Source organism: Hypanus sabinus, chromosome 13 (assembly GCF_030144855.1).
Source record: "Hypanus sabinus isolate sHypSab1 chromosome 13, sHypSab1.hap1, whole genome shotgun sequence".
Taxonomy (NCBI): Eukaryota; Metazoa; Chordata; class Chondrichthyes; order Myliobatiformes; family Dasyatidae; genus Hypanus; species Hypanus sabinus.
Window position 1 is genome coordinate 88,975,923 of NC_082718.1, and position 27,501 is coordinate 89,003,423.

The 27,501-nt window shown below is 37.6% G+C and overlaps 1 protein-coding gene across 5 annotated transcripts in view; it reads left to right on the forward strand.

Annotated features, from left to right (window-relative positions):
• The window catches only part of atxn2 (ataxin 2), a 128,665-nt gene that overhangs the window by 71,035 nt on the left and 30,129 nt on the right, over window positions 1–27,501 (forward strand). For 4 of the 5 annotated variants that reach the window (XM_059988118.1, XM_059988115.1, XM_059988119.1 and 1 more), the window contains 6 exons: window positions 5,242–5,363; window positions 11,500–11,591; window positions 13,102–13,299; window positions 14,370–14,548; window positions 19,697–19,894; window positions 27,240–27,416. In XM_059988118.1, the coding sequence (XP_059844101.1) occupies window positions 5,242–5,363; window positions 11,500–11,591; window positions 13,102–13,299; window positions 14,370–14,548; window positions 19,697–19,894; window positions 27,240–27,416 (966 nt within the window). The remainder of the gene's footprint in view (window positions 1–5,241; window positions 5,364–11,499; window positions 11,592–13,101; window positions 13,300–14,369; window positions 14,549–19,696; window positions 19,895–27,239; window positions 27,417–27,501) is intronic. The other variant, XM_059988120.1, reaches the window with a different exon arrangement.

The window sequence follows — 27,501 nt, forward strand, 5'->3', positions numbered from 1 at the left end:
CAAGTGAGGTTTATTGGAAAACTGGGAATGGAACAGACTAGATTGCTCTCAGAGAGCTGTTATATGGGTTGAAAGTGCTGACAGGAAACCAAATGTTGAGGCAAGCAAAGTATCTATTGTATTTTGATATCTAAAATGTCGTGAAGGTGGTTTGATGTAGATGGGTTGTGATAAGTATACAAAACAGCACTTTATAAGGATCACATTTTAGTGAATTAGAAAGTAGTTGACTAGCAAATAATTTACTGTACCAGATTTAGTAAAACATTGGCAACGTACTTAGGTTATTGTATTGTTTTGTATCTGAGATTATTGGATTGGCAGAATGTATTCAGGTGGAAGGGAAGCATTCTTGAAAATAACTAAAATAATTCTTCGGAACTGACAGTGAATCATTGTATCACCAAGGCTTGGCTGCTTTTGGGACATGACACATTCTTTCAATTGTAATCAGCAGAGTGATTGCTTAGGATTTGTAATTTGCCAACTTAAAGCAGATGCAGCTCCAATTATACATTTCTGATCTTTTTAAAAAGCAGCTCGTGCCCATAGTTTCCTTACCTGAAATGATAGCTGCCCACCAATTAGCCCCAAGTTCTCAACAACTTGCAGTTTTTTCTTCATTATTATTATTATTATTATTATTATTGCCATCATCATCATCATATTATCCTATCCATTATGACACTGGAGGAAGTAATTTGGCACTTCCAGTCCAGTCAGGTGTCAGAGCAATCCCATTACCCTATCTATTTATTGGTAACCTGTTGCCTCTCATCTGCATTACCTGTACATGAGTTCCCATCTGACTCATTTACAGTAGGGACAAGTTTTCAGTCATCACATGTGGCAGACATGGGGCAAACTTCACTGTTTATCTATGTGAATGTATGTGGAACATAACAAATATACATGCACAATATCACAGGATCAAATCTGAGCCTCTGGGACTGTGATGTAGCTGTTAACCTCAGCAGGATCAAAATTTTGGCAGCCTGTTCTTCTTTTTTCTCCTTCCAAATGATGAAGTAATGAGTTTTCATCATGAGATTTCTCAATATGGCCCATTTCCATTACTTTGTTGGAAGAAATTGGCTGCACCACAATGTCTCTAAACTATCAAAACACATTTCATTTACAGCAGATGCTTGCATTCAGTGAGCTAAGAGTATGAAATAAAAAGGGTTAAGGGAATCAGCAAGATCCACTGGGATGAAGCTCAAATCTGTCTCCTTCAGAATTAGGGAATCCTTTAGATTACTACCCAGGCCTGGTTGCTGAAAGGTTGTCGTGGTGTAGATCATATTTAAATGTTGTTTAAAATTGGAGCTGGTTTAATATTTTGAAAATCAGTAAACTGTAGACTCTGGCATTTTTGGCTTTGTGTATGGGAAGAGAAACACTTGCTATTTCAGGTTAATGGCTTTAGTCAAAATTGGGAAGGAAAGGTTCTTTTAAACTGATTCTGATTTTCTGATAGGGTAAAACTGGGATGACCATGGGTATAAATTGAAAACGAGATCTGGTCATTGAGAGTTCGGGAGTGGTGAAGTATTTCTTGTTGGATAATTTTACTAAGATAATTTGCTGAAATTGTTCATGTCTGATCCCCTTAAATCTTCATTTTCAGTCACTGACTTTTTCATTGTTTTAGGTTTAGGTTTTTCATTTTGAGCTTTGGCAAATTTCATATGATCTTTTTACAAATCATATCAAGTTTAGTTTCCTCCCAAATTTATCCTCAAATTCTCAAGGTACTGATTCTTAAGTTGCCCTTTTGTTGGAGCATAGGTTATTTTTCACACTTTTTGACTGCTGAATGTTAAGTTTATTTGACCAGTTGCAGTCCAAGGTTGCCCTTTCCTGAGGGTCACAGGTATAGAGTTTACAGCATGGGTCTTAGACTATGACCATAAAATTACTTTTACTGATCTCCTTTCTCCTTTCTGTTTGCCATTGAGACCCAAGACTGGTGGTATGTATTGGACGTCTGAAAAACTGGAATTGTCTGATTTCAGTTAAATGAAATTAGGACATAATTTTCCAAATACTGGGGCATTCAGCTTGGTACTGGTTCATGACAGCATTCCGGATCAGTTAAAGTTTATTGCTATTTTGTTTACAATTCCACACCAATCTATGTACCTGAAAAATCCTCAATCCAAATCGCTCATCCTCTTTCAATTTCTTTTGTCCAGTCATGTTTTTTTTTGAAAAAAGCACCCTTGCACCTAGCACTGTAAAAAGGAAGCAAAATTCAACCTGTCCACGGAGTACAAAAATGCATCTTTCCTCAAAACTATACATAGTCCAAACTACAGGAAAAAAAAACTGCTTTGATCTCACTCCTGAGGATGTTGTATCTTGCATGTGTGATTTGTTCTACTCAATGTTCGGATTTCTTAATTACGTTCTGCATCACTGAGCAACGTCTGTCAAGTCAAGTCAATTTTATTGTCATTTTGACCATAACTGCTGGTGTACAGTACATAGTAAAAATGAGACACCATTTTTTCAGGACCATGGTGTTACATAATACAGTACAAAAACTAGACTGAACTACGCAAAAAAAAACAACACAGAGGAAAAAAAACTACACTAGACTACAGACCTCAGGACTGCATGAAGTGCACAAAAGTGCACTGTATTTTTCCATTTACAGTCTTATGTGTTTCATTCTGTTCGCCTCATTATAGGAAGGATATCAAAGCTTTAGAAAGGGTGCAGAAGAGCTTTACTAGGTTGCTGCCTGGATTAGAGAGCATTTCTTATGAGGATGGTTTGAGGGAGCAAAGGCTATTCTCTTTGGCATGAAGGAGGGTGAGAGTTGACTGGATACATGTGTATAAGATGATAAGAGGCATAGATTGACTACGTAGTCAGAGCCCTCAGACAGTGCAATGCATGTAGTTCTGTTCGCCAAGGTATAGGAAGGATATGTTAGGATTTGAGAAGGTGCAGAGAAGATTCATCATTGTGTTGTCAGGGATAGAACAGTTCAGTTATTGAGACTGGAGAAGCTTGGTCTGTTTACCCTGGAGCAGAGGAGGTTAAAATGTGATATGATGACGCATAAAGTTGAATATTGATAAGGTGGACCACAGCAAATTTTTCCACTATGTTAGAGATAGATACATCTAGGGAACATGACTTTAGGGTAACAGGCAAGAGATTTAGAGGAGATATGCGGGGGGAGACTCTCTTAACCCTGAGAGTGACAAATACCTGGAGTGCACTGAGAGTGGTTGAAACATCACTTAAGTCTGTAGATGAGCATTGAATTGCTTAGGCATAGAGGCTACAGATCACATGCTGGGTGATGGGATTAATATAGAAGGGCATCCATGGGTTGGCATGGTGAGTGTACCTGAACTTCTCCATTCTGTACTATTCTATAATTCTCAGATTGTCATCTAGTTTCACTTCCTTCCAACTTTTGATTAACATCTGGGAGGTGTATGATTGCAGCAAGGATTACCCCTACTTTCAATCAATCGATCTGTGACCTCACATCTGGACCAGGTTTATTAACACTGGCATATGTTGTGAAATTTGTTGTCTTGTGGCAGCAGTATAGATGTAATTATAAGTTACAATGAATAAATATAGTGCAAAGAGGAACAGCAAGGTGGCGTTCATGGACCATTCAGAAGTCTGATGGCAGAGGAGAAAAAGCTGTTCCTAAACTGTTGAATGTGATGTGGGTCTATAAGCTCCTGTACCTTTCCCCAGTGGTAGTAATGAGAAGAGAGTGGTGGGGGAGGGGTGGGATCCTTAATGATGCATGCGGCCTTCTTGAGGCACTCCCTTTTGAAGATGTCCTTGATGGTTTGGCAGGGGGGTGTTGGGGCATGTGTGTGTGATGGAGTTGGCTGAGTCAAGAACCCTCTGCAACCTCTTTAAATCCTCTAAATTGGAGCTGTACAGCAGGCGGTCAGAATGCTCTCCACTCTCCATCTGTAGAAATTTCCGAGTGTCATTGGTGACATTCTAAATCTCAGACTCCCAAAGAAGTATAGTCACATGATTGCATGGGCTGCCGTGGTTTCTGCTTGCCTTAGAGAACTTGGAGATGAGGCCAAAACCTGTATCTTTTCATTTAAAAGTATATTTCAAAGTCAGTTTTATTGTTGTATGCACATGTGCAATGAATAACTTGCAGCAGCATCGCAGGCTCATAGCATCTGTGAGCATTCAATATTCGATGTGCTATCTCCACAATATCTTTGAATCCTCTTTGCAAATGACCTTATTCTCATGGATGAAGATTACAAATGTAACTGTCAATTCTTAAATGCTTACACTGTTTTTATTATATTGAATAGAAACTTCCTCTTGTCCACCAGGTTTATCACTTAAATGAAGTGAATCATCTATCATATAATTACAAACAGGATATTTTTGTTTATGTATTTAGTCTGCAAATTTCTAATCACATTTTTTTAGTAGAATTATCATTGTGTATATACATTGTGCCCCAGTGTAACATATAATAAACTATATAACAATTACAGCACGGAAACAGGCTATCTCGGCCCTTCTAGTCTGTGCCGAATGCTTACTCTCACCTAGTCCCACCAATCTGCACTCAGCCCACAATCTCCTTTCCTTTCCTGTCCATAAACCTGTCCAGTTTTACTTTAAAGGACAATATTGAACCTGCCTCTACCACTTCCACTGGAAGCTCGTTTCATACAGCTACCACTCTGAGTAAAGAAGTTCCCCCTCATGTTACCCCTAAGCTTTTGTCCCTTAACTCTCAACTCATGTCCTCTTGTTTGAATCTCCCCTACTCTCAATGGAAAAAGCCTATCCATGTCAATTCTATCTATCCCTCTCATAATTTTAACTACCTCTGTCAAGTCCCCCCTCAACCTTCTATGCTCCAAAGAATAAAGACCTAACTTGTTCAGCCTTTCTGTGTAACTTAGGTGCTGAAACCCAGGTAACATTCTAGTAAATCTTCTCTGTACTCATATAATGCATAATACAATTCCTTATACTTTAATTTAAATAGTTTGGTGCATAATTATTTAAATAAGCATTTATTATCTACATTTATATGTACACATTCCTGCTTTATTTGGTATGTCTGTGGTCCCTAGCCACGGTATTAATACAGTTGGATAAAAAGTTGCTAATTTCGTTAGTATCTGCAGGTGGTACTTTGAATTATTGCATATAGTAGGGTAACGTGTTGTCTTTTTAACAAACAAACTATAAATTTTATTTCTGTTTCAGATGCCTTTACTGATGCTGCCATTGGCTCGAGACTAAATGGTGAGCACAAAGATAAAGATCTAGAACCATGGGATGGTGGTGATAGTACTAATGAAGATTTAGAAGCTCTGGAATCAGATGTGGTAAATATTTTTATGGTTTAATCCTTTAAAGGAAAGACAAAAAATAGCCAAATGTAAGTTAAATTATTCCATTGGGTACATGACATTACACTGTACATTTCCTCAAAAGCAGTAACATTATACAATTGCAGCATTTAGTTTACTTGTATAGTTCTTCACTGTGATGTTAAGCTTTTATGGGGATCAGGTGAGGTTGCAATCTTGCCTGTATCTCCTTCACAGTCACATGATATAACATGTAGTGTGATGCAGAATATTGCATATGAAGAGGGTATTTTGAAGCAAAAGATGGTTTTGTTTTACCATCTAGAGAAAATATGAATTTTACAGTTTAGATCAAATATTGTTTGATTGCAAAGCCAACTGGCATCCGGTAAAATGTTTTTTTTTATTGCGAAATAATCAAATAACTGTTCCTTTGAAGTTGAAACCAAAATAATGTAATTAAAATAAATAATTTTATGAAGGCTATTGAGGTACGTAGTCTGTGTTTACTGATTAATTCAATTAAATACATGTTGGTGATGAAAGTTTAATTTTCCTTGTAAGGTAGTCTGACATCTATCATGTAAGTTGTATATAAACCCAGATTGTTGATTAAGTAAAGCACGCCTTGTTGGTGTGACTCCATAATCTGGCTGGATATTGAATAACCTGGTTATCTACTTTTGCTTCTACTAGATTTGATTAATATTTTGTAACCCACAAAATTGAGAACTGAAATTATCATTTCAATGTGCAAGTATAAATCTTGATGCAGTAAAAAAATTACATAGATCTTAATCAGAAGGATTGAACTATTTTATAATGATCACTGTGGCCTAGTAACAAATCTAAATGATGTTTATTAATACCTGAATTCTGGTTCTTTATAAATAGTTTCTACTAGATCACATCTCTTTTCAGTAACACTTTTAGACCAACCTTTTAAAAGTTAAAACCTGAGAATAATTTAGCTATTCAATTCAATAATACATAAATTTTATTTCTTGGGCAAATCAGTGTGTCATGGTGTACTATAAACTTACTTCCTTTTTTTGACCCTTGCATCATGAGCATTTAAATATCACTGGGTCATTTAAAAACAGAAAATTGATCAACTGTCATCTTATAGCAACATGCACCCCCCCCCCCCACCCCCACACCATGTTTATATATCTGTAGTTAGCCTTATCTTCAATGCTGATTACAGACAAGTGTCATTTCTATCAAGGAGGTCCCTCAGGACTGAGGATGACTTGCTTTTCAGGATAAAGTTCACTTTATTAATAGTTAATTTAATAATCTAATTTATCAGCATAGTTTTTCTTTTTTGTTGCATTTTTTCCATTTCCCTGATGTTTCCATTCTTAATATTCCAATTTCATACAACTTCTGCTGTTAATTCCTGAGATATGGCTATTTTTCTTCATTTTTCAGATTTTTTCAATCTTCTTTCAGCAGATGGCAATAAATTTGACCACCATTCTCTTTAATGTGGGTTTATGTTTGCAGCTTTTAGCGAGAATTCCAGAAACTTCATCACTGTTAAGTTATCCAATCACAAATAAAAGAAAATCTGATGATGCTAGAAATCCGAGCAACACACACAAAATGCTAGAGGAATTCAGCAGGCTAGGCAGCATCTAAGGAAAAGAGTACAGTCGTCGTTTCGGGCTGGGACCCTTTGGCAGGACTGTTAAGTTACTAAGCTATAGAAACAGCTTAGCCAATTCTCAACTCAGTATTGAATTGGACAATTTCTTCTACCACAGTGTTACTCTTCATATTTAGAGAAAGCAACTTTTGGCTTTTTACAGTAGGCAACAGAGGCCTAGAAACTCAAAATTCATTGACAGTTGGGGAAAAGGTGCTAAAAGATCATGATGTAGAGTATCAGCCAATGTTTTGAATTGGGTTTCATACTTCACAGGGGTGCTACTGAAAGGCTCTGATACATTTTTTTAAATCTATTTATTATTGCAGGGGACATGAAGGAAAGTTTAGTTAGGTACTGGGAGATGTGGGGGTAGAGAGGGTTTGGCAGTCAATTTTGGTTTTTTGGGAATGGGAGGATGGATACTGTGAAGTTGTCAGGATGAGTGCCATGTTAAGTTAAGGAGTTAGACTGGGATCATTGAGTGGTAGGAAGGGTACCAGGAAAGATTGTAGTTTAGAGTCAGGAGGTCTCCAGGGGATTGAGTCCAAATGGAAGAGTAGGACTGTGTGAACAAGAGTTCTATGCAGTAAACTGCTCTGAATTATCTGATACTTTTCCAGAATGCTGAAGGCATGCACATCAGATTAATGTTGAAGTTAAAATATCATGAAAATATTTTGCAAAATTTGTTTTGGTTTGAGACATTACTAGTTACTGGTGGTATTCTGTAGGGATCTGCGCTGTTTGTGATCTGGAATATATGATATATGACTATATGATTAAAAGATATATATATATATACACACGCACACACACACACACACACGCACGCACGCACGCACGCACACACGCACCACCCACCCACCCATCCACCCCAGTAAAACTTGGATGAAACCTCCATGGGTGAGTTGGTAAGTTTGCAGATTATCACAAGAAATATGACAATTGCAGATATGGATGGAGAAACCGCAGGATATACCAAGGGATCGGGGGGGGGGGGGGTTCCAAGCCCATAGCTCCCTGAAAGTGGCTGCGTAGGTTAATAGGGTAGTAAATAAGACATATGGCATACTTTATTAGTCAAGGCATTGAGTTCGAGAATGAGAAAGTTACATTTAATGGCTCCTAATTAAATGGCTACTGCTGTATCCCATCCAGTTCAAGATTCGATAGGTTGAGCCCTAGGAAAAAGTCTCTGGCTATCCACTCAATCTGTGCCCCTTATCTTGTACACCTATTATATTGTATACCTCTATTAAGTTCTCTTTCACCCTTCTTCATGCCAAAAAGAAAAGCCCTAGCTCGCTCAACCTATCGCCAAAAGACAATCCCTATAGTGTAGGCAGAACTCTAGTAAATCTTAGCACCCTCTCTAAAGCATCTACATCCTTCCAATAATGAGGTGACCAGAACTTAATACAGTATCCCAAGTGTGGTCCAACCAGGATTTTATACTCTCAACCACACACAAAATGCTGGTGGAACACAGCAGGCCAGGCAGCATCTATAAGGAGAAGCACTGTTGATGTTTTGGGTCGAGACCCTTCGTTTTATACACTCAGCCGCCTGGTACTAGGTACCTCTTGAGCCGATGTCTGTGGTCTTTAGCTGCTGTGGCCCATTCACTTCAAGGTTCAACATGTTGTGTGGTCAGACATGGTCCACTGTTGTTATGCATACTGTTACATTCCTATCAGTTTGAACCAGTCTGGCCATTCTCCTTGAGTTCTCTCATTAATAAGTATTTTCACCTACTGAACTACTGCTCACTGGATGTTCTTTGCTTTTTACACCATTCACTATAAACTCTAAAATAGATTGTTGTAATCAAGAGGTCAGCAGTTTCTGAGCTACTCAAACCACTCCAACTGGCACAAACAATCTTTCCACAGTCAATGCCACTTAAATCACATTTCTTTCCCATTCTGATGTTTGGTCAGGACAACTGACCCTCTTGGCCATGCCTGTATGCTTTTATGCATTGAGTTGCTGCCACATGATTGGCTGATTAAATATTTGGATTAATAAGCAGGCATACCTAATCAGGCAGCCATTGAGCGAATGTTGCAGTTTTATAAAAAAATTTTGTCAGGCCACTTCTGGGAAGGGTTCAAAATAGGTTTACCAGGATTAGAAGGCATGTATTACAAGGAGAGGTTGGACAAATGGGATGTTTTCTCTGGAGTGGCAGAGGCTGAAGAGGGACATGATTAGAAGTTTGTAAACTCATGAGAAGCATAGATAATACCTTTTTCCCAGAGTCACAGTGTTTACTAAAATGCATGTATTTAAGGAGATGAGGGGTAAGTTTCTTTCCCACTCAGTGTTGGTTGCCTGGAATGAGCTGCCAGGAGTGATAGTAGAAACACATACAATCAAAGCATTTAAAAGCCTCTTAGGTAGGCACATAAATATGCAGAGAATGGAGGGATATGGCCATTGCCTAAACAGAAGGGATTAATTAGGTGTTTAATTTGACATGGTCTGTTCCCGCCCTGTACTGTTCTACGTTCTGCAGTCCATATAAAATAATCTGTTTTTGTGACTAGTCTGTGACTATGATTTAGTCTTGACATTTAATAACTTGCACATCTCAACAAAGCATGACATTTGAAGAGTATTTTATTTAAATACCTGGGTTATTTTATTAATTTATTTTTCTGGAGAAGGCATGAAATCTTTTAAGGTTCACTAATTTCCACAGTTCATGGCAAGTGTTTCTACTCTAGAAATTGTCCATTTCACAGCATAAAGCTGACAATTTCACTATGACATCCACAACATTGCAATGGTACATGGATGCAGCAGAATATGTTGGTGCTGCACAGTTCTGGTGACCTAGTTTGATGTTGATCTTGAGTGCTGTGTATGCACATTTTCCCTGTGACTGCACGTGTTTTGCTGAATACTGTAGCTTCCTTCCATGTCCTAATGAAGTGTTGGTAGCTAAAGTACTGTTGTAAATTGTCCTAGATCTTAGTAAACATTGGTGACAAGAAAATCTGGGGGAATTAAGTAAAGAGCATGTAACAGAAAATGGACTCTAGTGAAATTAGTGGAGGAATGGAACTGACCAGATTTATTATTAGACTATGTACATGTCACCATATAGAACCCTGAGATTCTTTTTCCTGCAGGCGTACTCAGCAAATATAAAGAATAGTAACTGTAAACAGGAATAATGAAAGAGCAAGTGCATAGAAGGCAACAGACTGTGGAAATGCAAATATAAATAGCAATAAATAACGAGAGCATGAAATAACAAGATAGAGTCCACCAGGTAAGATCACTGGTTATAGACAATAGACAATAGGTGCAGAAGTAGACCATTCGGCCCCTCGAGTCTGCACCACCATTCTGAGATCATGGCTGATCATTCACTATCAATACCCAGTCCCTGCCTTGTCCCCATATCCCTTGATTCCCCTATCCATCAGATATCTATCTAGCTCCTTCTTGAAAGCATCCAAAGAATTGGCTTCCACCGTCTTCCGAGGCAGTGCATTCCACACCTCCACAACTCTCTGGGAGAAGAAGTTTTTCATCAACTCTGTTTTAAATAACTGACCTCTTATTCTCAATCCATGCCCTCTGGTACTGGACTCTCCCAACATCTGGAACATATTTCCTGCCTCAATTCTATCAAATCCTTTAATTATCTTAAACGTTTCAATCAGATCCCCTCTCAATCTCCTCAATTCCAGTGTGTACAAGCTCAATCTCTCCAATCTCTCCGCGTAAGACCGCCCTGCCATCCCAGGAATCAACCTAGTGAATCTACGCTGCACTTCCTCAATTGCCAGAATGTCCTTCCTTAAACCTGGAGACCAAAACGGTACACAATATTCCAGGTGTGGTCTCACCAGGGCCCTGTACTCCAAAAGGACGCCCTTGCTCTTGTACTCAATTCCCCTTGTAATAAAGGCCAACATTCCATTTGCCCTCTTCACTGCCTTGGTTGTGGGACTATCTCAGTAGATGAGTGTAGTTATCCTCTTTTGTTCAAGAGCCTGATGGTTGAGGGGTAGTAACTGTTCTTTAACCTGGTGGTGTGAGCCCTGAGACTCTTATACCTTCTATCTGATGGCAGTAGCACGAAAAAAGTGGTGAGGATCTTTGATGATGGTTGGTGCTTTCCTACGACAGCTGAGAGCAGATGCAGACCTAATGGACTGAGTGACCTCTTCCTCTATAATATGAAGATAACATAAGTATTGACTTTAGTAATTGAGCATGATTTAACATTCAATCACCTTAATGCTACATTTTCTTTTGTAGCTATTCTATTCAATGGGATTAATAGAGTGGCAAACCTATTGTTTTATGGTGATCAGATTTAGCTTCAGTAGGTATCATGAAAGCAAATAAATTGATTAGCATTTAGTTAATAATTCTTTTAAGAAATGCCTTCATCAGTTGTACTTGAAAATTTAAGTCTAATGGAAGATTTAAAAATAGGATTTTTTTTTAACAGAAATGTCTTTTTTTTGTTCTCAGTCTAATGGTTGGGATCCCAATGACATGTTTAGATTTAATGAGGAAACTTATGGAGTAAGATCAACCTATGACAGCAGTTTGTCTTCATATACGTGAGTACACAAATTTCAATAAACCTAATTTTTTGTCTAAGCTGTAATGTTTGTAAGGCCTTCTATTCATATTAATTGTTATCAAAATATCAAACTGTTATCAAATGTTTTTGGAAAATTGGTAGTAAATTTATATTCTTTAATGATGTCTGTGTTCTCTTCTAAAAGCAGAACGAAAATAGTACATTATTCCTTTGTTTCTTTATTTGCTTAGCCTTTTTTATTTATACCAAAGATAGTGTTCTGGTATCTTTGTACAGGGATGCACAAAGCTTTATTGCAACTTAAAGTGATGGAAGTTGCTTCCTTTGGATTTTTTTGCCATATTAGACTGCTGTGTTTTAAAGTACAAATCTACTTTGCCTCACTGTCAAATAAAATTTTGTAATAAATTGAAAATAGTCATGTAGCAGACTATCATCTAAATGGAAATAGATTGTATGAAATACAGGATGATTCAAGCTGCAAGAGAGTTACTGGCACTTGACCTTTATTCCAAAGGCACTAAACTTAGAAATGGGGATTCTTTCTGTAACAACTATACAGAATGTTGTGAGACCACATTTAATATATTGGGCACAGTTTTAATCCCTTTACTCACAAAAGAATATAGCAGCATTGGAGGCTTTCCAAAAGAAATTAGCGAGGTGAATCCATAGGATAACAGAATTGGCCTGTCATGGGAAGCTAAATGGTTTAGATCTGTGTTCCTTTGAGTTTGAACTAAATGAGTGTGACAGGAGAGATTGTTGAAATGTTTTTAATAGTGGGAGACACTCAAATGAGAGAGAAGGTTTCAAGGTGTTAAGGGGTCAGTCATTTTAAAACAGATCATAGAAATTTCTTCTTGCAAGTAGAAGTGAGTCTCTGGAATTCTTTACTCCAAAGAATCGTGAAGGTTAGCTCAAAAGTTCTAAGTACATATATGTCACCATATACAGCACTGAGATTCATTTTCTTGTGGGCATACTCAGTAAATTCAACAATCTACAGTAGAATCAATGGAAGACCACACCAAAAGGGCAGACAACAAACCACCCTTTGGTGTGGTTTTTCAAGAAGAAAGAAAATTTAAAAATATATATATATTGAGAATATGAGATGAAGGGTCCTTAAAAGTTAGTCCACAGTTCAGTGAAGGGGCAAGTGAAATTAAGTAAAGTTATCCTGTCTGGTTCAAGAGCCTGATGATTGATGGGCAATAACTGTTCCTGAACCTGGTGGTGTGAATCCTGAGGTTCCTGTTCATCCTTCCTGATGGCAGCAGCAAGAAGAGAGCATGGCCTGGATGATGCTCTCTGGGTGATTCTATCTCATTAGAAGTGGAGATACATAATTTTATTTGAAAGTTAAGGGGATTGAGGACCTTGATTCTGCTCCTATTGGTTGTTTTGTTTACAGATTTTTTAACATTCCTTAACACTTATGCTCTGAGGAATGTACTTGTCCTCAGTATTTGCACTGATTTTGTCTTTCATTTATCTGACATTTCTCCTGTTGTTTCTTACAGGGTACCATTAGAAAGGGATAATTCTGAAGAATTTTTACGGCGCGAAGCTAGAGCAGCTCAACTTGCTGAAGAAATTGAATCAAGTGCCCAGTATAAGGCAAGAGCTGCGTTAGAAAATGATGAAAGGACAGAAGAGGAGAAATTTACAGCTGTCCAAAGATCTTCCAATGAACGCGAGAGCCATGGTGCCAACTCTAGGTACTGTCAAGTTCAAAACCAGAATGTCTGTATTGTACAACGTCAGTTGTAAAAAATTGGAATACAGGCGGTCCCCGGGTTACGAACGAGTTCTGTTCCTGAGTCCGTCTTTAAGTCGGATTTGTACAAAAGTCAGAACAAGTACATTCGATATTATTTAGTGTCAATTTTACCTTTCTATGCATATAAAACACTTAAGAAACGTATGTAATCCAATAATTAAACCACCATGTGGCTTAGTAATAATTGTAGCTTTCATCGGGGTGGGGCCTTTTGCATGCTCCATTATTCTCACTTTATCCTTTAAAATTGTTCCAGTTGTTGACCGACTGTAGCCTAATGCTTTTCCAATGACCGATGACGTTTACCTCTTTCCAAACGCTTTATTATTTCCACTTTATTTTTAATTGCAATCGCTTCCCGTCAACGGAACAGAAAAACTGCGGGTGGCAGGTCCCAAGCTCTGCCGTGTCCTAAAGACTACTGCACTGAATTCCCCGGGTCCTAAAGTCTACCTCACTGAGACAGGTTAAATGGGACAAGTGGGGGCTGTGCTGGGTTTGGGTATTTGATCCTCCACAACATTCTGCGTGGGAATTTAAACTGGAGGTGGCAGTGTTTTTTTTACAAGGTCAAGTTGCGAGCTCGCCATCAACCCAGCACAGATGGAGAGCGTGCTTGGAAGTTGTTTGTCACTGGATCGAACTTGGGAACTTTCATTCTCGAGCCCAGTGCTGATCTCACTATGCTACCAGTGGACCGGAAAAGGGGGCCCAGGCAGGGTCAGGGTGAATCTTGCTAATAAAAATTTAAGCCAAATACAAAGTTACACACTCAACACAGTGTCAATGGCAATGACTTAAAATGGCAGACAGTGTCGCAATCTGACTTAAAATGGCGGACGGCATTCTCCTTCCTTGGTTTGTAAGTACGAGTTGCTCGTAAGTTGGACGTTCATACCTGTAGATGCCGAGTGTGTGTGTGTAATTTGATCCAAAGATAAAATATATTCTTTTTTCTCTCTCCTTCCCTTCTCCCCTGCCCTACTTCACCCCACTTCCTTCTACTAGAGAAAATAAATATATTCCACCAGGGCAAAGGAATAGGGATGGAATGTCTTGGGGAAGTACACGACAGCACTCACCAAGAATTGGGCAGACTGGTTCAGGCCCACCACCTTCTCGGGCTGGATCTCATACATCAGATTACAGCCCTAATTCTGGAACAGACCAAAGAGTTGTGAATGGAGGCAAGTATTCATATTTTATATAAGAAGATGACAATAATATGTATAAACATTGCAAATACAGTCACTAAGACCTACAATGTTAGTAATCAGGCAGCAAGTTCATTGGTGGGTTCTAACAACTACCTGTATTCTTTTATTTTGTGTAATGTAGTATTAGTAAAATTTTGTTATTAAATCCATATTGATACATCGTAGACATTTACTTTTTTGTGACAATTGTACATGGTTAAAAATAGTTTATTTGAATAGAAAAGGCTTATTCGTTTTTCATTAATGGCCTCAGAATAATACTTTTCATTGGTTGACACACAGTAAGTAGATTGACAAGCATCCCCGTGATGTGGAAGGTGTTGGCATTGTAGAATACAAAGCTTTTAGCTAGCTATTTATAAGTATCCAAGTACTATTTGATGTTCAGTTTTTGTTTAAAGATGTTGTATTTATTGTTCGCAGTTGAAAACTCTCCAACTTTTATTCGATTGTTTTTGTTATAATATTTGCGAGGTCTCTGTCAGTTAGGGTCAACCATGGATGCTGCGTCCCAGCTGTCTAGATACGCAAGCCTGGGCAGTACGGTATGGAGAGCAAGCTCCCCCTCTCCACGCTTCTGATGAACCCAAACAGGGACTGCAGGGACCAATGCAGTTTGGTTTCAGCGACATCGCAGGAGTTGCCAGTCGGCGTTGAACTCAACGTAGGACTGCCTTAAGGACCCTGGCTTTGGATTTTTCCCTCGGGTTTACTCCCATATTCTTCCCCATGAGGGGGTATAGCAGCAAGGCAGTGGAGGTTTTAGATCAAAGTTTTCCTTCTCCAAAATGAGCTCCCAACCATGGCAGATGAGCCCCATCTGCCCAAAGTGACTGGTTTTGCTAGTAATCTGCCTTTGCCCTTTCTTCTGTCAGTAGAAACTGTTCTGTTGGGCTTAGTAGCTAAGCCACACGTGACTTGGGAGCTGGACTTGGTTGTCTGAGGCATACACCATTGAGAGTATTTAATAGGTATTGGTTGTTTGTCCCCATGATCACCCCTGGCTATAACAATGTTTAGGAACCAATAATATTCATGCTACCTTGATCTATGGAATATTACATGCCCTGATACTAATACTTTTATAAACAGATTCTTCCCTCCCCTTCCTTTCCTTCTGTAAAACTTGTCTTCAAATCTGCTTCAAATTATAAACCACAGAAGTCTTCGTTTTACTATAAATGCTGACATAAAATCCTCTGTTGTAATATGCTATGAATACGTCATAATAAATATCTGGGTTATTAAGCATTCCATTTACACAAGTGCCTTGGAATTGAAGTTATTACCTAACAGGCTTGGTAGATCTGAATAATCTTGATTTTGGCTGCTCCGTTTCCTCAGTATTGAGGGCGTGGTGTTTCTCAGAAGTGGGATTTGGAGCTTGGGGTTGATTGCCTTCTCCATCCAGTGTCCTTCCTCAGCATGGATTGGCTAGGTTTTACAACGGTGTGGACCTTAATAGACCTGATGGATTTGGTGGCTAGCAGCATCGTCTTCCTAGCCATTAGTATTGATACTTCCCAGCAGGAGAGCAATGTTGAGTGTAACTTTGTATAACTGAATCACAAGTGCAGGCTAACTTTTTCTAATAAAATTTAGTTATAACTAGACTTGAATTTCTCAGGAATTCCTTGGGAAATGTCATTAACATTGTAGATAACAAGAATAGTTCTTTAAACAGTTACATATTGAAATTTCTAAATATTTGACTGTAAAGAATTTTTTTAAAAGATAGTGGATTTATTTTCTTCCTCATTTAGTGTTTGTGATATCTTAGCTTCTGTATTTAAAAATGCTGCATATATTGAGGGAGTATAATTTTAATTCCTGTGTTAAGATTTAATTGAAATGAGCCCCGCTGGATTTGTTTTAGCACTATGCATACTGATTGATGTTCTATATGAGTGATGAGTAGGAGCAGGCTATCCAGACCCTTAAACAAAAATAATTCATTGTCTTTTGCTGGAAGGCTGGTCAATGTAGCTCAAAATACTCATGACTCAGGAATTTAATTTGCCAATCAGACCAAAAGGATATAAGCATGAAAGTAGAACATAGCAAGAATAGGCTTTCAGCAATTCAGTATGATTATAGATGTACATCTGTCTTCCCATCTCTCTATATTCCATTGACACCTTTCACATTTAGAAATGTATCTGTCTTAAATATATTCAACAATCCTTCGGCTTTTACAGTCACCTCTAGTAGTAAGTTCCATAGGTTCACCATTGTCTGAGTTTTCCTCACCTTAGACTCAAACCTCTTGTCATGTGGCTTATGACTATGACCTATTATTCCAGCCTCTTCAGTTAGGGAAAATAGCATTCCTGCATTCATTGTCTAGCCCTGTCAGAATTTTCTGAACTTACAATTAAATTTCCTTGCATTTTTTAATTATAGTAGATAAACCTAGTCAAAGTAATCCTTCCTCATTCAGTGGTCCTATCATCAGACCCTAAGAGATAGGAGCAAAATTAGGCCATTCCGTCCTTTGCGTCTGCACTGCCATGTTATCATAGCTGATCCATTTTCCCTCTCAACCCCATTCTTTTGTCTTCCTCCCCAATAGCCTTTCATGCTCTAACTAATTGAGCCTATCAACAACTGCCTTAAATACCCACATCTACACTTGCCAGTGGCATTGAACTCCATATATTTACCACACTCTGGCTGAAGAGATTCTCCCTCAACTCCATTCTAAATGGATGTCCCTCTATACTGGAGGCTATGAAGGTGCTAGAAACCTTCACTATAGGAAATATCCTCTCCACATCCACTCTATCTAGGCCTTTCAATGAGATCCACCCTCATTCTTCTAAATTCTAGCAAGTGTTATCAGACATTCTTCATATAATACCTCTTTCATTCTTGGAATCATTCGCTTAAACCACCTCTAATGTCAGCACATCCTTTCTTAGTTAAGGGGCCCAAAACTGCTCACAGTACTCCAAGTGTGGTTTGACAGATGTCTTATAAAACCTCAGCATTGCATCCTTGCTTTAATATTCTAGGCCTCTCGAAATGAATGCTAACATTGCATTTGCCTTCCTCATCAACAGCTCAACCTGCAAGTTAACATTTAGGGAATCCTACATGAGGGTTCCCAAGTCTCTTTGCACCTAAGATTTTTGAATTTTTTCCCAGTTAAGAAAATGGTCTACACTTTTGTTTCTTTTACCAATGTGTATGATCATACATTTCCTGACACTGTATTCCATTTGCCCATTCTTCTAATCAGCCTAAGTCCTTCTGCAGCCTCTCTGCTTCCTCAGCACTACCTGCCCATCCACCTATCTTTGTATCTTCCACAAACTTGGTCATAAAGCCATCAATTTCATCATCCAAACCATTGACATTTAACATTAAAAAAACAGTAGTTCCAACACCGACCCCTGCAGAACACCACTAGTCACCAACAGCCAACCAGATGAGGCTCCTTTATTACTACTCTTTGCCTCCTTCCAATCAGCCAAAGCTCTATCCATCTTTCCTGAAATGCCATGGACTCTTATCTTCCTAAGCCTTATGCAGGTATGTTTCCTCAGGTGTGGCACATTGTTAAAGGCCTTCTGAAAATCCCAGTACACTGATAGACTGATTCTGTGTTGTCTATCCTGCCTGATGTTTCCTATGGAAACCATGCTGACTTTGGCCTATGAGTCATATGTCTCCATCTATCCTGAGACTTCATCCTTAACAATCGACTCCAATATTTTCCCAACCACTGAGATCAGGCTAACAAAGTAGATAATTTAATATTTGCGCACGCTTTTACCAACATGCTCATTTGAAGTCACTTTGGAATCTTTGTGCACATTCCTTGCAATTCACAATCCCATCCACTGTAGTGTCATCAATGAACATCCAAATATTGTTCGTTGTCCTGCTGAAAGGTTTCAGCCCGAAACATCGACTGTACTCGTTTCCATAGATGCTGCCTGGCCTGCTGAATTTCTACAGCATTTGTGTGTATCACTTGGATTTTCAGTATCTGCATATTTTTTTTAGCTTATGATCCAAATATTCTGTTTTTTAAATTGTTGAGGTGCAAATAATTATCCTTGCCTTTCATTTAAAAAAAACCTCAATTGTTCCTACTGTTGCCTGTCAATTCACGTCAATATATTGCTTCCAATATCGTGCAATTTAATTTTACAGACTAGCTGTTTGTGGCACTTTATCAAAGGCTTTCTGAAAATCATGATTCATCTTCCACTGGGTTTCCATGCTCTATTCTACTGGTTACATTCTCAAGTATTACATTTTTCAAATGTCTGTTAACTCAGCTGTCTTGCCTCTAGAAAATTCCTACCTCTCACATTAGGCTGGCTGGTCTCTAGTTCCCTATCTCTCTCTACCTGCCCTTTGAAATAGAGTAGTTACATTTTCTACCATCCAATCTGCACGAAGTATTCTATAACATGTTGAATTCTGAAAAGTGATAACCTGTATAGTCACTGTTCCACAGCAACCTCCTTTTAGTTATCTGTGATGCAAATTAACTATTCCTGGGATTTTATTGGCTATCAGAGCCATTAGATATTTTCACTAATGAGAAATGTATTACTTTTATTTGCTTACACTTAATGTTTTGTGCTGATAACTTCTGATGCAGCATTTCGGATATTTAATTCAAATTGAAATAAATGATGGTCGGATACCATTTTAGGCACTTTGATGTCCTGATCATTTTATTAAATGTAACACACACAAAATGCTGGAGCAACTCAGCAGGTCAGGCAGTGTCTATGGAAATGAAGAGATAGGTGGTGTCCTAAAGAAACTGCTGAGTTCCTTCAGCATTTTGTGTGTGTTGCTTTAGATTTTCAGATCGATACTTATTTCCGTTTATCTTAATTCCATTTGTAATATATCATAATTCAGGTTTTTGGAAATTCCTAAATAAACTACATTGGTTTTTACAAAATGCTGAATATTATATTCAATATCTGTAACAGATGGTCAAGTTTTAGGTTTTGTTTGTGGGAAATCTTAATGTAACTTTTTTGTCAATATATGCTATTTTGTAATTTCTATGTAATATAATTTTCTGTTGCTTATGTTATCATAATTTTCCTTAGTTTTTACTTTCCTTCATATCATTTGTCCTGTCAGGTGTTCCCTGGCCATCGCCTTGCCCATCTCCTTCCTCTCGCCCACCTTCTCGCTACCCATCAGTACCCAACTCTCTTCCACTTCAGGCAGCCTCTCCTACCAGACCCCCCTCGCGGCCTTCAAGGCCTCCATCTCACCCCTCCACTCATGGTTCTCCAGCTCCTGTCTCTACTATGCCTAAACGCATTTCTTCAGAAGGTACCATAGATAGTTTTGTTTCTGCATATTTGTTTGATTTCTTTTACTTGGTTTATATTTTAACCTGTTTTAAAATTAAATATTTAATCCATCTAACTAGATGGTTGCATTGTATTAAACCTGACTTTTCTTGAAATTTATGTTTAATATTGTCATATATGAATGGCTGCATGGATTGTTTATGATGAGTTTGCATGCTTAATTGTACATGATTACACAAAAAAATGACTTGAAGAAGTAACTGATTTCCAGAAGGATACCACAGAGGTGTTGATTTGTGCTTATTAAAGTATCATTGATAGTATATTTGTGGATTCGATTTTTGGTAGGTTGGGATTAAGGAAGAAGAATAAATCTTAAATATTATCCACAGTTAAAAGTGGTAAAAGGTCAGAGAGTCTTTATGGATTGGAAATAAAACAGCACAGATGCTTTCAAAGGGATCATTTAAAGGTACAATCATCTATGTAGGGTAGAGTTTTTTTAAAAGAATGTAAATGGGAAGTTTATATCATGTTTCTTGATGCAATACATTGGTTTAATAATGAAATGCTATAACTGATGTGTGTAGAATTTGACAGAGATACTTGTTCGGATTCCTATTGGCACACTGTTTATTTTAAGCAGGCTTATGGATATTGACTGAAACATGAAAGCAAAATACGGTGGAAATAGAGTTTAAAAAGTTGGCTTGTGGGATAAGTGCAAAATATGAGAAAGTGTACTTTTGTTATAATTAGCCATATTGTAATTCCATAAGAATTTGAATGATTTCAAATTTAGGACTAATACCTTCCAGTATATTACTTGATGTTTTCGTATTTAAAATTAGCTCTGCACTTAACTCTAAATGTGTAGCAAGATGGTTTGTATGACAAGTTCACTGTATGTATTTCAAGTTGACACATTTAAATGTTGGAGTTGTTTTTTGAAACAACTAACTTTCAGAAAATGGTGCTTTATTTTGAACGATGAACATCTGAAAATGGTTAATTTGCATATTTTAAAGAGAAGTGGAGTATGCAGATATGAAGTTGCAGTATTGGAAAAATCTATGTGAACTTATGTGAACTATGAAGCCATGTGCTTCTCATATTGCTGAGAATAAATATAATGATAAAATGTGCCCTTAGATTATTTAAATCATTAACATATTCCCTTGTGTGTAAGAGTTGGTCAGTGGCATTTTCAATGTCTGATGAATAAATTCACTCTGTTCTGCACAAAGTCCCTGCTATATTACAGTTTGTATTAGCAGATCCCTGTGATACAGATATTAATGATACAAGTGAACAGAGCCCAGGAGACACAAGATAGAAATGTAATGATCCTGCTCAATCAGGCAGATGCTCACTGTAATTTTACATGGGGGAAACTGAATGAGGTAGTAAAGGCTTCTGCCATTTGTGAGATTGTGAGACTATGAGAATGAACTAGTAGTTTTGGGAGAAAACCATGGATTTCTGGCATAAGAAGCCATTTGACCAGTTACACCTAATCCAATCATAAAAGAGCCATTTAGGTTTATTCTGTCTTCCATATAGAATCATAGTATGCAAATTGTAACAATTTTGTTTCTTACCCAAGGACTATTAAATGTGTAATGGGTTTCTGCCTCAACTCCTGTTTTTTAAGCAGTGAGTTCACCAATCATTGTGACACTTAATAGAATGATGATTTGGTGAGCAAAGTCAGCTGAGATTTATGAAAGGAAAACTATGTTTTACCAATCAGTTGATGTTGTTTGACGATATATCGAGTAGAATATATGAGAGAAACCACTGATACATTTGGTACTAAAGAAGGCTTTTGATGAAATCCATTACAAGAAATGTGTGAACAAATCTAGAGCACTTGGAATTAGGTTTAATATACAGGAGCTCCCTGGATTATGAGGTAGGTGATGAATGGAAATCTGACTTTGGTCAAGTTTTCCCATTCATTTCTAAAACATTTCAAGCTGCTAATAATAAAATGTTTCATTAATGATTGGATGCTGTATATATTCCATTAGATTAACTGGGTGGTGTTAGCGTGAATATTCAATGAAATGAAAGATTTATAGCGAGTGTACAATGATATGATACGGACAGTTTTCAGGAAAGTAAACCTTGCAGAAACTTGCAGTTATCTCTACCTTGGTTTGAGAGTTAGTTAACAGATTAAAAAAACAAGAGCCTGATGTACAGTGAGCTGAGGTACCCCCATACCATAGTGATTGATGCTTAGTCTCAACAGTCAAGTCTGTTTCATGAATTGAGTAGGTGAAATGTAGCATTTCTAAGTTTTTAATTATGTAAAACAAAGTGTGAATGGGAATAGTGATGAGGACGCAGAGAAGGATCAAGTGGATATAGACCACAAGACAAAGCAGAATTGGGCTATTTGGCTCATCAAGTCTGCTCTCCCATGGTCCTTTTCTCCCTTCTCAGTCCCACTCCCCTTATCCTTGTAATTTTTGATGCTGTAACCAATCACTTAGACAAAGTAAGTGAGTGAATAACAACTTGGCAAATTGAGTACAATATGAAAAGTGTGTCGTTATCTTCTGAGGAGGAAATACAGCAGTTGTGAGTTTTTAACTAGTGAGAGATTGGGAAGTATCGATGTTCAAAGGAACTTATGTACATGTGACTGAAAACTAACATGCAGGTACAGCAAACTGTTGAGAAGGTAAATGGTACTTTGTCATTTATTGTAATTAAATGCAAGAGTAAGCATATATAGTTACAACTATATTAGTCCTTAGTGATACCATGCACATTAAGTGTAGATTTGATCTCCATTTCTAAGTAACCATATATGTGGTGTAGATGGAGTGCAGCAAGGATTCACCTGACCTTCTGGCATTGACTAATATGTCTTGAACATGAGCAGACTGTGTCTCTGTTCTCAAGATGTTAGAAGAATGAGCAGTTAGATAGTGGACATATGTTTCCTTTAGCTGAAGTCCCTGGAACAAAGTATTACCACCTGAAGATGAGGGAGTAGCCATTTTAGGACAGATGAAAAATATCTTTGTTGAAAATAGTAACAAATCTTTGGGAGTTTCTTCTCCTGTGGCTTTTGTATATTTGGTTATTGTTTTTAAAATACATGGATAGGTATCAGGATATTAATGAATTATGGTGGATAGGGCTGGAAAATGATGTTTGAGGTAAAAGATTAGCTATGCTGTTGTTGAATGGTGGAATGGGTTGAGGGGTTGAACAGCTTTCTCTTACATTTTTTCCTATCAAATTTATCTCTACTCTACAATCTTAAATTCATACTCAATAATTTTTTTTAGCTCTGCTAAGAAAAATGGGTTCTATTAACCCTAAATAGGCCCTTTATGACTTTTGATCTGTTAAATATTTCCTCAACCTTTTGTCCCAAAGAAATGCATTAAAATTCTTAAGCTCTTTCAATGTCTTCTAAACCCTTTTTAGAACAATAGCATCCATTTTGTAGAAGATCAGAAGTTTACACAGGATTCTAGCCACTTAGACAGTTTCATCATGCCTGAAAATGAAAGTAAAAATTACAGGAACCATTTTCAGGGCCATGCAAGGTCTTTAGATTGAGAAACTGAGTTAATATTAAAGATTGAAGACTAAAATTGTAGCTGAGAAAAGTTAGTTTTAAGTTGCAGAGAATGGGGGAGGCAAGGAATAGACAAAGCTGATAGCGGGTGGTGTGCAGGTTGCTGAGATGATTTCTAGGTTTAAAATGGCATCTGATTTATAAGTCTGCTTTTGGCAGGTATGCTGTAAACACTGTGGTCATTTGTATGAGTTTAAAGCCTTTCTTGATGCACTTGCTATGCTTGCACTTAGTAGCTTACCATTTTCATATATTCCCTGGTTTGCTCTTGCCAAGTATGTTGTCACTGGTGAATTTATTTTTAACATCTGACAAACTAGAAACATTTCCCCAGTTAAAGCAGTATTTATTTTGTTATCAAGTGAGAGAAAGATGCAAAATCCTCTAGCCTGGATTCTTTTGTTCCAAATGCCTCTTTTGTGTGGTTTATGGAGTGCAGTATATTATGTTTTTATGTACTTAATTTCCTCCATGCATAATATAACTAATGAAAACTGTAAAATTGTCCCAATAATTATTTCCCTAATTTCCTCACTAGGTTCCAATTAATTGGTTAACTGATAATTCTTTGTGACGGTTAATTGCTGCCGTGTTCTTTTGATTCATTGTAAGTGAGCGAAATCAGTGTGGAACCTAGTGGAGATAATAAACTGCCTTCATTGCCTTCCCGAAAATGTCAAAAAATCACTGCTTTTTAATTTGGTGTCAGTTGGCCCAAAAGAATAACATAACACAAGCATACGCAACTGACATTATTTAAAACAGTTCGCTCTAAGTGTTGTGTAGTGTCTAATGGCCACACAACTGTACTCAACTAACACTAGTTAGAAATTTTTTGTTTGCAATCTCCAAATCTTCATTTTCATTGTAACATTCAAGATGATTCTGATACCTTCAAATTCGTTGTAGTTCCTAACAACCCGAAATAGTAAAACTGTTTAATTTTCGCTCCCAGCCTTTACTGGCACCTCCAAGCCTGAATGCTTAAAACTGCAGTGAGCAAAAGTTTTGAGCTGTTTTGCTGCTTATTTCTCATCAACGATCAGTGACAAAAATCACTGCTATTTGAATACAACCGCATGTAACTGACACTGTTTAACTGTTCACTTGAAGCTCTGTGTAGTGTTTCACTGCCATTCATGTGGCTGGGTTGAATTGTTCTCCAGTCTTCCCAATCCAGTTGTAAATGTTTCATCACCATACGAGGAAACATCATCAGTGCATTGTTCACTTGTGTGTCCACCAGGTGCTAGGCACCACAAGTGAACAGCATACTCAATTGGTGACACAACATTTGCAAACAGATTGCCATGATTGGGGAACAACTCAACCCAACCATCGTCCACCTGAGCTACGCATTTACGGTTATTTCCACTGCAAGTGCACCCGACAGTCGCTAGTTTGAAACTGTTCGGCAACAGCCTCTTGTTCCAATTAAGCGGCATAGTGTCCCAAATAAATGAAGGAAAGCTCAGGTATTTTCTTGATTGGTGGTTGTTCTTTAAGAATTGTCTGAAATAAGTTGCTGCCCGATTAACTGATTGCCCATTAACCAGAATCCACTGTATTCATTTTTCAGAATGCAAATGTTGCTCTCATGCCAGTGTCAAATGCCCACCTAAAACTGCCCTTAAGATTACATTACCTTTATAGTATCTTACTGACATGTAAATTATACAAATATTAATTTATATGAATGCTTAATTTATTGAATTTAACAAGGATCTGATAGGCTGCATTTTGTGCACTCTTACACATTTGACTCTTTCTCAAGTATATGTACAAACACAGTGTCAGAGAGAAGACATAAAGTGTGTATTAGTGAATATTCTAAGTGGGCAGTAGTTGCTCCAGATAAAAGACAAGTGTATTGTCACTTAACTATATACATGTATATTGTGAAACAAGACAATATTTCTCCGAACCAGGGTATAAAGCACAATAGAACACATAAAACGCATATAACATGGAATAACTTAGGGAAATAGAGTAAAATCTATAGATGAATTACTCATAAATAAACAAAGTGCATAAATTAAATTTTGTCAGGTACGGAACAGATTAACCAGTGACACTTCAAATGTGATGTGGCAACGAGTTCAGAAGCCTAATAGCCTAAGAGAAGAAGCTGTTTCTCATCCTGACCGTTGTTGTCTTTATGCATTGGAGGCTCCTGCCTGATGGGAGAAAGTCAATGAAGATACTGGATAGATGGGTGGGATTCTTGATGAGGGTCCTGCGTGCTCAGCGCTCCTGATAAATGTCCGCAATGGATGGTAGAGAGACCCTCTGATCCTCTCAGCTATTCTCACAGTCCTTTGTCCAGTGCTTTTAGTCCAGTGCTTGGCTGCTCCCATACCAGATGGAAATGCAGCCTGTCAGGATGCTCACAATGATGTTCCTGAAAAATGGGGCAGTGGGGGGGGGGGGGGGGGAGCTGGCCTGCTTCAACCTTCTTAGGAAATGGATGTGCTGGAATAATATTGACTACTTGTGATGTATGACTAAATCCTCAGCCACTTTTAATTCCTGCATGAGGTGTTATTCACATGTGTTATATATCTCATGTTATATCACAAGCCTTCTGAAGAATGTCACAAAAGAATTTGTTTATTTTGTCATCTATTGTTTCAGAAGAGTTGCAATATTTTAAGTGAATATCCTGACCTTTTCCCCAGGTTTTAGCTGTATTGTCTTGAAGGTCTCGGGTTCAGTTTTCAGCACAAAGCTGTTTAGTCAGCAAATGGGTTAATTAACTGCAATTTCTATTTTTAAATTAAATTCACATTCAATGTGGGGAAAAATTATCATTTAGCTTTTAGATTTTCACCTTGTTCACATTTATGTTAAAATGAGTTGTTTGTCATTTTAAAAACAACTTGAATTTTATGTTGTAGAAGTTGTCACCATACCTTGGGATGTCTTACAAAGTGTAATATTACAGAGTAATTGCATATCAGAAAAATGGCTATTAGTGTTTATAAACTTCTAAAATATTACATGAATGTTTTTTAAATCTGTCCAGCTTGATTCGCCATTTAGGTCTTTACAGTATATAAAAAATTAATCTGCTACCTCTCTTTTCTCTCATAGCAAGGTTCACTTTACTCCCCACAGGCAGCTAGGTAAATAATAGAGAGGGGGAAATTATGGATTAACAACAGTATGGACCTGCTTACATGATGGGCTTATGTTGGAGCTGGGAAGTAATTGGGAATTATGTTTTTTTTTAAAACACCTGAAGTACCATGCAACATTATGTGAAATAAGGAAAGATTATGAAATCCTTATTTTTTTTCAGATTCCTTGGTTTACATTTGGTTCTGCATGAGGTGTGTGTGTGTGTATTACATACATACACACACACACACACACACGTACACTCAAAATGAAAATGGTCAGCTGTGAGCTTTCAGTAAAAAATGTTACTTGTCTTTACTTGTCTACTTGTCTGTGAATATTTGAGCAAAGGAAAACATGCCATTATTTCATAGTTTGTGTTACCAATTCTTGAGTGGTTTAAGTTTAATTATATAGATCGTGATTTTAAGCCCTCTGATATAACAGACAGTTAATTAAATGCACAGAATAGTTCCTTTTTTTAAAAAAAAGGCCTATTGTTTTATGAACCAGCAATTTGATTTGCTGAAATTACACCTTAGATTTATAGGACTGTATCATCTAACTTCGTCAGCTTCTCTATTTTACTTGCTCACTGCACTGTATGCTTCTATTTATCATGCTTTGTTGTATCATCAAGGTCCTCCACGAATGTCTCCAAAGGCCCAACGCCATCCTCGACATAGAGGCCCCTCTGGTAGAGCTGGAATGTCTTCAAGTTTGGATTATATACCCCACAGTGTATCTGGAGAAATTTCTGCTCCTGTACCTCGTAACAGTTCTTCAGGAGGAACTTGGTCATCTGTAGTTAGTGGTGGTAAGTCGTCTTAAGGTGTCCAATAAAGTCAGGTATTCAAGTTCATTAAGAATGTTTAAAAGAAGCAGCTTGTATTTAGGCAAAA